The sequence below is a fragment of the Podarcis liolepis genome (genome assembly GCF_965112155.1).
Source record: "Podarcis liolepis genome assembly, chromosome: 1".
Taxonomy (NCBI): domain Eukaryota; kingdom Metazoa; phylum Chordata; class Lepidosauria; order Squamata; family Lacertidae; genus Podarcis; species Podarcis liolepis.
The window spans coordinates 41,425,112-41,440,683 of record NC_139554.1 but is presented as its reverse complement, the minus strand read 5'-3'; the positions used below and the strand labels follow the sequence as shown (position 1 = coordinate 41,440,683).

Sequence of the window (15,572 nt, the reverse complement as noted above, 5' to 3'; positions counted from 1 at the left end):
AGTTAACAATGTGGTGATAGAGGAGTTTAAAATTGAAAAAGGGACACGACAGGGGTGCCCCTTATCACCCTTGTTATTTATTTCTGTCCTGGAGGTGTTGCTGAACATGATTAGGAAGGACCAGCGGGTGGAAGGAATACAGGTCGGAGAAAAACAATATAAACTGAAGGCCTTTGCAGACGATTTGGTTTTGACATTACAGGAGCCAGAAGTTAGTACAAAAAGAGCTTTAGAACTAATTTCTGAGTTTGGTCGGGTGGCGAGATTCAAGCTAAACAAACAAAAAACCAAGGTTTTGGCAAAAAAATTGACACCTTCAGAAATAGATGGGTTTCAGAAGGAAACAGAATTAAATGTCGTTACAAAAGTGAAATACCTGGGGGTTAATCTGACTGGGAGAAATTTGAATTTGTTCAAAGACAATTATGAAAAATGTTGGTCGGAAATTAAAAAGGACCTAGAAACATGGTCAAGATTGAAACTTTCCTTGTCGGGTAGAATTGCAGCAGTTAAGATGAATGTATTGCCAAGAATGTTGTTTTTGTTTCAAACCCTTCAGATCGTGGACAGAGTGGAATGTTTTGGAAAGTGGCAGAGGGACATTGCAAAGTTTGTCTGGCAGGGCAAAAAGCCCCGAATAAAATTTAAAATATTAACAGATGCAAAGGAAAGAGGGGGGTTTGCCCTGCCGGACCTAAGATTGTATTATGAAGCTGCATCTCTCTGCTGGATGAAAGATTGGTTTCTGTTAGAAAACACTGATGTCCTAGATCTGGAAGGGCATAGTAATGCTTTTGGGTGGCATGCATATCTTTGGTACGACAAGGCAAAGTCTCATAAACTGTTTAAAAACCATATTGTCAGGAAAGCTCTATTCATTGTCTGGACTAAATACAAGGACTTATTTGAAAGTAAGACCCCGAGGTGGTTATCACCGGTGGAGGCTAAGGCTATTAAATTACGTAATATGGAGAGTGGCTGGTTGAAATATTGTGAGATAATTGAAAGAGATGGTGATACTTGGAGGTTGCAGAGTTTTGAAAAACTGAAAGGAAAGGTGCGAGACTGGTTTCACTATGCCCAAATTTTAGAGACTTTTAAAAAAGACAAAAAAAATGGTTTCCAGGTGGAAAAATCAAAACTAGAGACAGAATTACTTGAACCTAAGACGAAAGTGCTTTCAAGAATGTATAACTTGCTGCTTAAGTGGAATACTCAAGATGAGATAGTTAAATCAGCTATGATAAAATGGGCACAAGACATTGGGCACAACATTATGTCTGAAGACTGGGAAAGGTTGTGGACCACCGGCATGAAATTCACGGCATGTAGTGCCTTAAAGGAAAACATTATGAAAATGGTATACAGGTGGTACATGACCCCAGTCAAACTTGCAAAGATATATCATTTGTCTGACAATAAATGTTGGAAATGTAAGGAGGCTGAAGGAACTTTTTTTCACCTCTGGTGGACATGCCCGAGGGTGAAGGCTTTTTGGGAAATGATCTATAACGAGTTGAAAAAGGTGTTTAAATACACCTTTCACAAGAAACCAGAGGCCTTCCTCCTGGGCATTGTGGGCCAGAGAGTGTTAAAAAAAGATAGAACCTTCTTTTTATATGCAACTACAGCAGCAAGAATTCTTATAGCCAAATACTGGAAGGCACAGGAGCTACCCACGCTGGAAGAATGGCATTCGCAGCTGATCGACTACATGGAATTAGCTGAAATGACAGGCAGAATCCGAGATCTGGGAGAAGACGCAGTGGAAGAGGACTGGAAAAAATTTAAGGACTATTTACAAAAACATTATAAGTTATATGAATGTTGAGAATTTGCTAAGTGTTCTGGAAAAACATGCTTCAGTATTGAAATTGGTAAACGTTGGAAATTAAGTTAAGATTTAGAAATGTATAAATTGTGGACTATATAACTAAATGAAAACACAAAAACATTTGAAATAAGGTATTAATTTGCTGTTTATTTTTATTGTAAAGAAAACAGGGGATGGAGGACGTGGGGAAGTCTGGTTGATTATGAAAATTGATGTGAAAAAGTGAACTTCTTTTTTCTTTCTATAATTTCTTTTCTTTTCTGTAAAACTGCTTTTGTTGTGACATTGATGATGTATTTTTTACCCTGGAAAAAAGCAATAAAAAATTATAATAAAAAAAAAAAGAAAAATACATTCTGCCCCCCCCCCCGCATTAAACAAGACCTAAATTACGAAAAGCAGGCACTCATCCCGATGCTGTAACTTATTACTCCTCTCTTTATTTTAGAAGACAGCTGAAGGCAGCCCTGTTTAGTGAAGTTTTTAATGTTTGATGTTTTAGTGTGTTTTTAATATTCTGTTGGGAGCCGCCTAGAGTGGCTGGAGAAGCCCAGCCAGATGGGCGGGGTATAAATAATAATAAAATGTATTATTATTATTATTATTATTATTAAAATTGCTGTATTGGATGTTTTTGGCGTTTGACGAGTGGCTGGGGAATCCCAGATTATTATTATTATTAATTATTATTAATAATAGAAATACTGTTGCCCAATCTTAACTACCCTGAAACCCAGCAATGCTCTCTACTATTATTATTATTATTAATAAATAATAATAATAATAATAATAGGAATACTGTTGCCCAATGATAAATACCCTGAAACCCAGCAATGCTCTCTATTATAAATAATAATAATAATAATAATAATAATAATAATAATAATAATAATAATAATAATAATAATAATAATAGAAATACTGCTGCCCAATCATAACTACCCTGGAACCCAGCAACGCTCTCCATGGGCAGCTCCCTGCTTTTCGCCCTGCGGCTCCTTTAAGAAACGTCTTCAGAAGAAACCCGGAAGTTGAGCTCTCGCATCCTCGTTCGTCACGGCGCGCCCCTCCACTTGGCGCATGCGCCGCCGGGGACGACAAGAGCGGCCCTTCCTTTCTCCCGGTCCGCTCTGTCGCCGCCTCCTCCCCCTCCTTCCCGGCACCTCCGGCGGTTGCTCTAATGGCGGCCCGGCCCGGCGGCCTCCCGGGGACGGCGACGACGATGTTGCGGCTGCTGCTGGCGGCCTTTCTCTTGGCCTCCGGCTCGCGGGCTTCGGAGGTGGCCGGGGGCGCCGCTAGCGGGGAGGCTGTGGGCGCCAGCGAGCGGTTTAAGATCGAGGGCCGGGCGGTGGTGCCGGGGGTGAAGCCCCAGGACTGGATCTCGGGGGCCCGGGTGCTGGTGGACGGCGAAGAGCACGTCGGCTTCCTCAAGTGAGTAGCAGCCGGGGAGAGAGGCTGCCGGGAGCGGAAGGCTTTGCGGGGAGAGGGAACGGATTTGTTTGCCTTTTTTGATTCAAACCCCAACCCTCGGTCTCTCTCCCGTTTGGTCCCCACAACAACCTTGCCAGGTAGGCTAGCCTGACAGAAAGTAGTTTAGGGGAAATTCCAACTCGGGCCTCCCCATTCCTCGTCTGAGACTACTAACCACTGCATCATAGTACGAAGTTGCATCACCACCAACGTGTGCCTACAGAGACAGACAAATTTACTTGAAGAGATGGCTGTCTTTTTCTTCTGATTTCCCCCACACGTTTAAAATCTTAACAAATAAAAAAATTCCTTCCAGTACACCTTAGAGACGAACTAAGTTTGTTATTGGTATGAGCTTTCGTCTGCATGCTTGGTATCTGATGAAGTGTGCATGCACACAAAAGCTGGTCTCTAAGGTGCTACTGAAAGGATTTTTTTTATTTTGTTCCAAGTACGGCAGACCAACACAGCTACCTACCTGTTTAAAATCTTAGTTCAGAAAAGAGTCACCTTTCTTGAGCGCGGGGCAGTCCATCTTAGGGCATGCTTGTTGCCACTTCGATGAATGCAACAAATGTTGCTCATTTCAAAGGACAAAGAACTGGGAAACTTTTCCTCAAGCCTTTAAGGATACTGCTCTTTTTCCTGAACTCAAAAAGCACCGTTAAGCAATCACCAAACACCTCCTCTTTATTTTTGTAGTTTCTGTTTTCCAGCTTCTTGGTTTCTGCTGTGTACAGAGACACCTGCTGTGTACAGAGACACTGGTACCTGCAGTTGCCAGTGTGGTGTAGTGGTTAAGAGCGGTAGTCTCATAATCTGGGGAACCGGGTTCGCGTCTCCGCTCCTCCACATGCATCTGCTGGGTGACCTTGAGCTAGTCACACTTCTCTGAAGTCTCTCAGCCCCACTCACCTCACAGAGTGATTGTTGTGGGGGAGGAAGGGAAAGGAGAATGTGAGCCGCTTTGAGACTCCTTAGGGTAGTGATAAAGCGGGATATCAAATCCAAACTCTTCTTCTTCTACCTGCACCCTGTAATGTGCAAGCATGAATCCTGACTGTTGTTTTCCGTAGAATGTGCATCCCCATTCTTAAAGTTAGCTTGTGCAGTAGTGTGCACATCTAATTGCTAGATAACATTATTTTTCTGAGATAACAGGGTCACTGGGTGTTTTTTTTGGGGGGTGAGTGCTTTCTAGATTCTAGAATGTAGTTCTACAGGTATCTCTACTAGCTAATAGGTGGTGCCTATTTCAGTAATGGCCAGTCTTGCACAACTCCTTTTCCACCTTGTGGTGTTGTGACCTCATCCTGCAAGGAGGTGTCCTGGAGCACAGAAACATATGTACATACTTTGAGTGTTGTCAGTTCCAGCTCCTCTTTGGAGACTCGAGTGCTCTGTATCACATATGCTTAGACTGAACATCATCCAGTATTTTAAAAAATGACAGATGATATGTGCAGTCAAGAGAAAGCAATGGCTATCCTTTCTATAGCAAAGATTATGCTCCTGCTCTTTATGTATAGGCAGGTTAATATTGAGAGCAAGATTTTTCTTGGATCCTTCTCAAGAGTTTTCTGGTTGAGAAACTTCATCCAACAAAACTGTCTTTTCCATACATATATACACATAAGATGGTTTGAAAAAGCCATTCTGTACTTATGAGGATTGCCTTAGAACACTCAGTGTATCATGGCTGAGCCAAGATTTTCAATGGAAACGTCCAGCTCCCACTCTTAAGTACTATGCAGCACCGGCTTACTGGCATTGTATGTTAGTGAAATAGAGCATTGTGTTATGAATTAATAGGTAGGGTTTGTAATCCCCCTCTTGATAGGATGATAGCTCTTTGGTCTAATAAAGCTTTTTTGAGTTCTGACATGTAAAACATCTGTAGCACATTTTAAATTATTGTAACTGTTCTGTGATGCAATTAAATATATGATAATTTTTATTTTTTCAGGACAGATGGAAGCTTTGTGGTTCATGATGTTCCTTCTGGATCATATGTAGTTGAAGTCATATCTCCAGCTTATAAATTTGAACCAGTGCGAGTGGACATCACTTCAAAAGGGAAAATGAGGTGAGCGGCTATAGCTTTTTTATATATATAGAATACTGAACCAAACTGATTTGCTATGGAAAACAGGGCTGGTTGGTCTGTTGGTAAGGCCTTAAACATTTTTTATAAATAAATAAATAGGCCTTAAAACTCTGTAATTATTTGAATCCTCCACAGTTGCCTTCACTATAGCTTGTTTACTGCTAGCAAACCACAATCTGAAGCCTTGGTTTGGTGGTGGTTTACCAACCTTGTTGTTTTTTTTAACTTTGGCTTGCTGTTATGTACAAACCCAACATCCTTCCATAACTATGGTTTGTTTGCACATCACAGATGTTCACCAAGCTATAAAGGCATGGGGCTAGAAAGAAATCAAGCTTTAGAGAAACAAGCCATGCTTTGTTTGATCATCTGGGGGACAAATTTGTGGTTAATATGATTTGTTAAACAGACTATGGCTTAGTGTTGGTTGTGAACCAAGCTTCTAAATTAATGTATCTGAAAACAAAACTTCTGCCAGGTGTGGTGTGATATATCATGAAAAAATTACTTTTAAAGATACATAAACTATATCTGAAGGGGTTGGATCCAGGCTTGCACTTTTTTTCATGGAAAGGATCAAGATCCATTGGTGGATAAGGAGGTGGTCATTTTAATAGATTTCCCTTTCTCCCTGCAGGCCCCAGCACCCCTTTCCACATTTCCAGATGGTCCCCCCAACCCCTCCCCCTCCAGAGTACCTTCTCAGCAGTGCTGTAGGTGGAATGGGGAACTGGCTAAAATAACCTCTTTCCTTTAACAGAGCTTTCTATCCACAAGTTAAAGCCACCTGGTTAAGCTAAGCTTAACTCAGTTTCTGTTTGGTGCTAATAGTTTACAGAATGGTTTTCAACTATGTTTTCCTCACTGAGAATATCTGCACAGTGATTACAGTGGCTTACAAAGTTCTTTTGAGTCTATAATCTTTGACATTTAATGCTAGTTATTTACATATGATCACTGCTAATTTGTTGCATTTGTGAGATCTTTCAAACTTAATTTATCTGATACTGGATTTTGCAAAATCAGTGATGATTGTTTGTGTGTGTGTGTGTGTGTGTGTGTGTGTGTAAAATAGGTTGCTGTTGTTTTTCAGTAGCACCTGCTCTAGTTGCTATCTCCAAGGACATGCAGAATAAACTATTTTCAGGCCTCTCTTGGGAAAATAAAGTTTCACCAAGTAAACAAATTTGTTGGGATATAGATGCACATCTAATGCAGAATCTCTTATATGACCAGGTGACCAAGCTACAATCCTACATACAATTATGGTACTTTCTTACAGTCAAATTTTAAGCTGCTTACCGTACTGCTACCGTATTTTTCGCTCCATAACACACGTTTTTTTCCTCCTAGAAAGTAAGGGGAAATGCTTCCCTCCTCCGTGGTTTCCAGCGGGAGAAGAGCCGCTGAATGGGGAGGAGAGAGGGACAGAGTGCCTGCTTCTTTAAAGGAGCAAAGCGGGAGGGGAGAGGAGCCGCTTACACGAGTGTAAGCGGCTCCTGTCCGGTTGGCTCCTTTAAAGCAAGCAGGCTCTCTTGTATCTCTCTCGTCCCTACTCAGCGGCTCTTCTCCCGCTTTGCTGGAAATAGCAGGAAAGATTTTCAGCTCGCTAAGGGGGGGGGGAGGAGGGAGAGAAGCAGAGCCTGCTTGCTTTAAAGGAGCAAAGCGGGAGAGGAGCCGCTTACACGAGTGTAAGCGGCTCCTGTCCGCTTGGCTCCTTTAAAGCAAAAAGCAAGCAGGCTCTCTGTATCTCTCCTCCCGCTTTGCTTTTCAGCTCGCTAAGGGGGGGGGGGGAGGAGGAGGGAGAGAAGCAGAACCTGCTTGCTTTAGGCTCCTTTAAAGCAAGCAGGCTCTCTGTCCCTCTAGCAAAGGTTTTCAGCTCGCTAAGGAGGGAGAGAAGCAGAACCTGATTGCTTTAAAGGAGCCTACCGGACAGGAGCCGCTTACACTCGTGTAAGCGGCTCCTGTCCGGTAGGCTCCTTTAAAGCAAGCAGGCTCTCTGTCCCTCCAGCAAAGGTTTTCAGCTCGCTAAAGGGTGGGGAGGAGGGAGAGAAGCAGAGCCTGCTCCACGCGTGCTTCTTGTCCCTTGAGTGCTTTTCCTTCCCTCCCCACTTAAAACGTGGTTACAAAGCACAGATCCACATGGATCCTCAGGATTTTTGCACTGGGTCACCCCAAATTCACCATCAGATCACATAGCGTGTCCATGGCTACAGTTTGCACCAAAAAAATCACGCACCCACTGTTGCCTGGGGCTGCAGTGGTGCAAAAACGTGGTTACAAACATGGATCCACATGGATCCTCAGGATTTTTGCATTGGGCTACCCCAAACTCACTATCAGATCACATGTCTGTGGCCACAGCATAAACCACAAAAATCATACATCGACTGTTTCACTTAGAATATTTTTTTTCTTGTTTTCCTCCTCTAAAAACTACATGCGCATTATGGTTGGGTGCGTGTTATCGAGCGAAAAATACGGTATTCACAGGATTATCACTTCAATTCAAATGCAGTGATAGAGAAAATATCTAATCAAGATAATTTGTTGGGCTTTAATGGAGAAAGATACTTCTAAATGTCTTCTTCAGGGCAAGATTTGTGAATTACATCAAAACATCAGAAGTTGTCCGATTGCCATACCCGCTTCAGATGAAATCTTCTGGACCACCTTCTTATTTCATAAAGAGAGAGTCTTGGGGATGGACAGACTTCTTAATGAACCCCATGGTATGTATGGAAACAGGGGCATATGAACTGCTTGTTTGCCACTGATTAGCTATTTATTGCCTATGTTTCAAAACCTATTTAAGGACCCTATTTGTAAGATTTAAGGGTAAACATTTAACAGATTATATGTTAATATGCCACTGTTAGAAGATAATTTATCAAAACAACACTTGTTTTCAGGCAGGTATCTCTTGGGTGCAGGAGAGGCATCTCTAGAGGGAGGGATGGTTACATCATCTTAACAGGGATTTCTTGTCATACAATCAGCCAGGGGGAAATTATGAAGCATTGTAGACCTAAATTGGCATCCCCACTGCCAGTTAATTTGCTATGCATTTGCAAAAAAAAACCTCCAGCCCTATTGTATATAATATTTTTGAAGTAAACTACGAATGTGTAACTGTGTTTTGTAGTAGGAGTCTTAAAAGTGTGTTGATTTCTAGCTTGCCTCAGCTAGAAATTTCAGTTGAAACTGGAAGGCAGAGTGTGTGGCAGAGGAATGTGTTATAGGTTTGTTGTTGTTTTGAGGTTGAATATAAAACTGAAGGGCAGTTTGGGATGCTGTTTGCTAAAGCAACCACAGGTACCCATTAATCCTGGCTCAGTGCATATGGTAAAGGTAAAGGTACCCCTGACCATTTGGTCCAGTCGCAGACGACTCTGGGGTTGCGGCACTCATCTTTCTCTATAGGCCGAGGGAGCCGGCGTTTGACTGCAGACAGCTTCCGGGTCATGCGGCTAGCACGACTAAGCCACTTCTGGCGAACCAGAACAGCACACGGAAATGCTGTTTACCTTCCCGCCAGAGCAGTACCTATTTATCTACTTGCACTTTGACGTGCTTTCGAACTGCTAGGTGGGCAGGAGCTGGGACCGAACAACAGGAGCTCACCCTGTTGCGGGGATTTGAACCACCTACCTTCTGATTGGCAAGCCCTAGGCTCTGTGGTTTAGATCACAGTGCCACCCGCGTCCCAATGCATATGGTAGGACTTGTTAAATGGAATAATTGAACTAGCCTAGATACAGATGCTTCAGTTATGCAGCACATTAAAAAAAAATTAAAATACCACACGCTGTGATACTTGGATATAGATCCACTCTCCCCTTTATTTGTCTATTGTTGAATAATAAGTTAGTGTCTATTTTGACTGCTAAAACCCTGCCAGAAGAAATGGTTTCTCTGCTACAGTAGTAATCAAAGGATCTACTCAAGGAGAGTAGATCTTGACTGGCTCAAGACTATGGTCATTGAGCCCCAACATGGAGTGTTTTCACCATATTTTTCATTTTTGGTGAGATTTCTAAATATTGGAATTTCTGTGCAGCCTCAGGCATATGTAGCTGCCTTTGGAGCTGTTGACCCCATCTAAGTATGTCACTGAGATGCGCCACTTGTATATCACTGTAAACCATGGTTAATATTTTACCCACAATCCTAGGTTTGGGTATTAATCTGATTCACGGAGTCATAGTTTGTTTCCTGGTGGCCATTCACAATATAACTTTTGAGGGAGTCTTCTTTTATTATCTATGGTACAATACGGCAGTACTAGAACTGCTGCATAACAGAAGAAATACTAACATATATTTTTTTAAAAAAATCTCCTGTTTAAGGTTATGATGATGATCCTTCCATTGCTGATCTTCGTATTACTTCCTAAGGTTGTCAACACAAGTGATCCTGACATGAGGCGGGTGAGTAAGCTTTGCGAGGGTTAACACTGCAAATATTGTATCTGAAGAAACCAAACCAGTCCAAATAAATATTACAGTCCAGAAAGTGTCTGGGAATGGTTTTTCTATTACCACTAAGATAGAAATACAGCTGTGGGCCAGAAATACAAGCTCTCTAATAATGCTTAATTATTCAAATCTTTATACAGAAAACATCAAATTCTAAGAGATGCTAAATCTAAATTGTGTGCAGTGTAAACTTTGTATGATGTATTCAATGTATTATTTTCAGTCAGGGATAAGGTAGAAAGTGAAAGAACACAAAGAGAGGGCTTTAAGAGGATGGAGAGAGATGTAATATGAGGAGATCAGGAAGCTGCAGCCTTAGTGTCATTGGACTGAATGAAACTAGTGTCTGAGAGCTGGTGTGTGTTAGGACAGTCCACTTCATCTCAACAGCTTTCCATTCCAGCCCACAAAGGGGACCAAGATCTGTTTGATCCCACCCAGACACAATCATACAAGATAACTCTTAGCTGCCCACTCGTGCCGTTATTGAGAAGCAACAGAGAGTTGTACTTGGACATCTTTCATCAGTTTTAGGTTGCCTTTCCGGTTTGGTTCTAGGAGCAGTAGAGGCTGTTGCAACAGCCTCAATTTCTGCCAAACCACTTTGGGTGTGAGCCAACAGCACCCACTCTTTTTCCTGCTGGCAGAAGCAGCAGCTGCCTAAAGATTCCTTGCTGCTGATATTAGGAATTAGCATGAGTCTGTTGGCTTATAGGTGGTGAAAAATGTTAGTCAAGCAGACCCCACTGGGCAGAAAAATAAGTATGTCTTGGTTCTGGATGGGGAGCATGTGTAGTTTTCTACCATCATTTTGATTTCTTGGGCTGCACTGATTCCTTCATCTGCCCATTCGGTGCTATGGCCATTTCGCCACTAGTTTGTCATGAAAACAGAGGCACTCATTTTGAGTTACAAAAATAATCTACCAGTCTCTTCCTATGTTGAATGAATGTCTCTGAGACTATTTCTGATAATTTGTGTTATCGTCTCCTTTTCTTGCCTATTGCAATTAAAACAAGAATTCACATCCTAGTCACGTTCTTCTGTGACAAATCCATTATGACAGAAAGTTTTAAATATGATATTTATTAAATTATCCTAATTTATTGTCCTTTCACCATGCGTTATGCCGAATAGCGGAAGGCTAGAACAAAATGGAGATTCAAGGTGTTTACTAAATCTTCTTTATTTAGCAGTATCTACTGTTTGTCTTTGGCTGCTGCTTTTTGGGGTTCAGTTGGTATTAATTTCCTTTCCTTCTAAATGACCACTGTCTTCAGTAGTTCCTTACAGGTTTCACATTATTTTTGAGTTAATAGGTATAACATTCTAGATCATGAGATAGATGTTTAAATCTTCCATTTTAACTCTGGCTGCACACTTATCTGAGAATAAAGTGGAACTTACCTCTGAAAACTTGCAAAAGATTGCATTGTAAATGTTTAATATAAGGTTAAAAGTGGAGGCAGATCAACTGCTTGATCTGATGCATTTGCTGATGTGAATCAACATGCGATCTGCTCTCTTGGGCAAGAAATTGATTGCCTAATGGAAAAGTGTAGTTGACAGAATCATGGACCATGTCCTCTGTGGAAGACATTGGGTAGGCTGCAATAGATGTAAAATGTTCTGTTCAATTTTGAAAGGCTAGGAAAAATTAAATGTCCTACCTCAAATCGGGCTCAGATCTTTTAGCAGACATATTTTAATAGAAGGCAACTGTTGGAAGGAAATAGCTTTTCAAAAAGATGCTTGACATACATTGCCATGATAGTTCAGTTTGTTTTAAACAATTTTAAGAACTAGCGTGCCAAATTTTTTAGCATTTAAAAAGAAACTTTTTAAATTTGAAATTGGGAGAGATTTCAACCAAACTCATCTTTTAAAATTTTAATATGGCAGTCCTTTATCCTGTAACACTACTTTAGACATGGTTATCTCTGTTTTTTGCTTTTAGAACTTCCTTTTCATTTATTTATATCAATATAACACAAGAGGGTTTTTTTAAGTTGTAGTTTAGGCTGTGGCTGTATAAAGAGTCTATAGCGGGGGTATATGGGTAGAGAGCAGCTGCAAAATGACACCACTACTGACAGAACAATTAACCAAATTGGCGTATCTTTACGATTTGGAAATGGTTTTACTTAATTCATTCTTCTCTTTTTGTATGCATTTAGGAAATGGAGCAATCAATGAATATGTTGAATTCTAACCATGAGCTGCCTGATGTGTCAGAGTTCATGACAAGACTTTTCTCTTCAAAATCTTCTAGCAAGTCCAGTGGTAGTAGCAGTAAAACAGGAAAAAGTGGGGCAGGAAAAAGGAGGTAGTTGTTTGTTTCTCTGGAGCCACAATTTGCACAGCTCTGTTATGTGGTATCATCTATATGTTCTGTGGAAGAACAAAAAAGCCACTACTGTAACCTAAATCCAATGTGAAATTGGACATGATACAACTGTTGTGTGCTGTAGCTTTTTAACCTATTTAAATATCTTGTTCTTTAAACACATGGGGACATTGCTTCACTTCTGTATCTCTGTAAAGACCGATGAAGAGTTAACTCCTTCGTAGAGAATGACATTAAAGAATTTAAATTATGTGAAATATATTGATGATTCTTAAAACATCACTGTAAAGCATCTGATTTCAAGAAACCAAGTGTCTTTAACCCACTGTTCTTAACTTACGTAGTCTATAAATGCACAATATTTTTCTTAACCTAACATTACTTGTGCTTATTGAAAGAGAACCTCTTTTGATTGATTTGTTTTTATTTGAAGCATTTTTACACTGCTCCTCGGGTGAAAAAGTGTCCCATAGCTGCTTACAAAGGTCAGTAAGAAGACAGCTCCTGACTTTGGGCATAGAATCTAGAACATACAACAATGTAAGGAAAAGGGAGGAGGAAAAAGATAAATCCAGGCAGTACTTCAAAATTACAAGGTACTTAAAGTTGGAAGCAGGAATAGAAGCAATTAAAGAGTTGAGAACTGCTTGTAACAGCAAATATAGTGGCCCTGATTCCCTTCTCTCTTTCCTTTGGTACCAGTTCTTAAATTGCCATGCTAGTTTTTGTGGAGTACTTGTGGTTTTCCTTTTCGTCATGGAAGCATTTTTGAGGGGAAACTGTTCTACTGGGAGTGCCCTCACGTACGATCCCTTGCTGCTTAGAAACCACACATTCTCTTGCCTACCTTCCACTACTATAACATTTTAACAAAAGCTTTGTGAATGCAAGTCTACACTGGTTTCTCTAAAATGTTTTGGATTAAAATTGTTGACCATTTCTGTGCTTGAGACACTAGTTGTTACCTTGCGCCTTCTTAGCAGAAACAACAGAAGAACTTAATGCTGTAGCAAGTATGCGCAACAATCAACAGACAAGACTGCTGGCAGGCAAAGGAAACTGATACCCTAATCTCACATGTTTTATAGGGATTCTAAACCTGTGGCCCTCTAAGATGGTGGTGGACTTAAATTCCTATCAGCTCTGACCTGTGGTCAAGCTGGCCATGAATGATGGGAGTAGTAGTACAGACTCATCTGGAGCTCCACAAGTTCTTGATTCATGGGCTAGAGCTGGCTTCCTCAACCTCAGCCCTCCAGATGTTTTGAGACTACAATTCCCATCATCCCTGACCACTGGTCCTAGCTAGGGATCATGGGAGTTGTAGGCCAAAAACATCTAGAGGGCCGAGGCTGAGGAAGCCTGGGCTAGAGAGTATAAATGGTAGATGAAGTGCTGAAGGACAGGAAGTTTAGTTTTTGCCTTGTGAGAGAGGCATCATTCCACTCTTGGCTAGAGCCTCTAAAATACAGTGCATAGCCAGTAGGCTTGGACACCCAACAGCCTAGATCAGGCATGGCCAAACGTGGACCTCCAGCTGTTTTGGGACTACAACTCCCATCATCCCTAGCTAACAGGACCAGTGGTCAGGGATGATGAGAATTGTAGTTCCAAAACAGCTGGAGGGCCAAGTTTGGCCACCACTGGCCTAGATGTTAAACAGCGTGGGAAACAGAATTGACATTTGTTGGACCCCAAAGCCATGGAGCCAAGCAACAATATCCTAGTGTTACTTTCTGGTAGCAATCCTCCAACTCACACCTCCTTGAGTTGCTAATGAAGAACAACTCAGTGATGATCTAGAGCCACTGAGAAGTCAAGGAGAACCAACAAAGTTGCATCCCTGCCCTCTGGACTCTCTCTTGACAGAGGCCATCCATTAGGACAACTACGGCTGCCTCTGTGCCAAACCCAAGCCTGAAAGAAAATTAGAATGGATAATTTGCTTTCTCCCGCAGTACCTGCAGCTGGCTAGCCTTGCCCAGGAAAAGATCATTGGAGATTGGATAGACAGCTTTTTAAAACCTCTTCAAGAGGGGTTACACCACCTCTTTCAAGGCAGTGGGTATAACAGCTTGGCATTTTGAAGTAAAGTGCCACACATTTTAAAGGACAAGTTCATGAAGGTGACTTTCAAAGGCCCTTTGAATACATGGTATGTCCAGAAGTTATGCTATCAATATTTGATGGTATTGAAGGTCTTGGGAATTTGTTCCACCCACTCTTTCTATATCTCAGCATAGATGGTTGCTTGGGATTACATGTATGTCTTTCCACTGCAAAGCTTGAGACCTAGGGAAGTGGTGGTATCAGCAACATGAATGTGTGGGACCCAAAGTCTTTCCTTCCAAAATTCTAGGCTGATCCCATAGTCTTTTTCTAGAAGAATTATATGTTGTGCTGCATCTAGAGCAATTGGACCCTAAACTGATTATTATTACAGAATGAATTGCTCAGTCCAAAGCTGATAATGAGACTTTAAGAGTTGTTTTGAGATTAATTCTACCCATGACTAAATTGTCTCAATTTGGGATACTTTTAAAGGGTCTGCTGGGGCCATGTAATCAGCATTAGCCTTTAACATGAAGGGGTGGAATTAATTGAACAACTATATCATCTGGAGTGTTTTCACAGACTGAAATAACTTAATCAAACATTAATAGCAGCAGGGGAGAAGTTTTATATCTGAGACACAAAATAGAAAAGGTGCTGGTTTATACAAATCATAGTTATTGCAGAAAGGAGAACAAAGCTCACTGCCTTTTAGCATGAAGACCAGCACTGAACCAATATGCCATTTATCACAACTGCTCACTGAAGAAGTTGGTGGGGGCAGGGAGCAATTGAAGATTTGAAGCTTATTACAGTGCTGCCTGTGACTCTCGAATTCACATGAATCCAGATATATAAATCTTCCTAGAAGTTCCTTTGCTCTCAAATGAGCATAGAGCATTCTTAGACAGGATTTCAAAAAATAGCAGCTGCACAGGACTCTCAATGTCTTCCATAGGAAAGGCTAATTGCAAAAGCTTTCCGTTTGCTGAAGTGTGCTGGGGAACCTGTGGCCCTTCAGATGCTGTTGACTCCCAACTCCCATCAGCCCCAGCAAGCATGGCTGATGGTCAGGGATGATGGGAGTTTTAATTCAACAAGAGCTGGAGGGCCACAGGTTTCCAGCCCTTCTGCATTGGTTGGTGTTGTGGGTCCGTACGATGGAATGTTCCTACGCTTGCATTCTAGAGTGGTTGAAGGAGTCATATGGAGAAGTGGGTAGGAGAGCAAACCCCATTGACCTGCCTGGCTTGGCTCAAGATAGCCAGTGGGAGGCAGTTATGG

At 41.5% G+C, this 15,572-nt stretch overlaps 1 protein-coding gene across 1 annotated transcript; it reads left to right on the top strand.

Moving 5' to 3' along the window:
- Positions 1-2,854: 2,854 nt before the first annotated feature.
- On the top strand, positions 2,855-12,493 carry EMC7 (ER membrane protein complex subunit 7). Its single transcript, XM_083510101.1, has 5 exons — positions 2,855-3,265; positions 5,271-5,390; positions 8,005-8,143; positions 9,761-9,841; positions 12,067-12,493. Exons 1-5 carry the CDS (start codon positions 3,015-3,017, stop codon positions 12,217-12,219), a joined length of 744 nt encoding a protein of 247 aa, XP_083366227.1. The 5' UTR covers positions 2,855-3,014; the 3' UTR covers positions 12,220-12,493.
- Positions 12,494-15,572: the final 3,079 nt, after the last annotated feature.

Excerpts from the sequence above, each read along its gene's own strand:
- EMC7 (XM_083510101.1), top strand. The coding sequence starts at position 3,015 with ATGGCGGCCCGGCCCGGCGGCCTCCCGGGGACGGCGACGACGATGTTG. Across the intron at positions 5,391-8,004 it reads ACTTCAAAAGGGAAAATGAG|GGCAAGATTTGTGAATTACA; the intron begins GTGAGCGGCTAT and ends TGTCTTCTTCAG. Across the intron at positions 8,144-9,760 it reads ACTTCTTAATGAACCCCATG|GTTATGATGATGATCCTTCC; the intron begins GTATGTATGGAA and ends CTCCTGTTTAAG.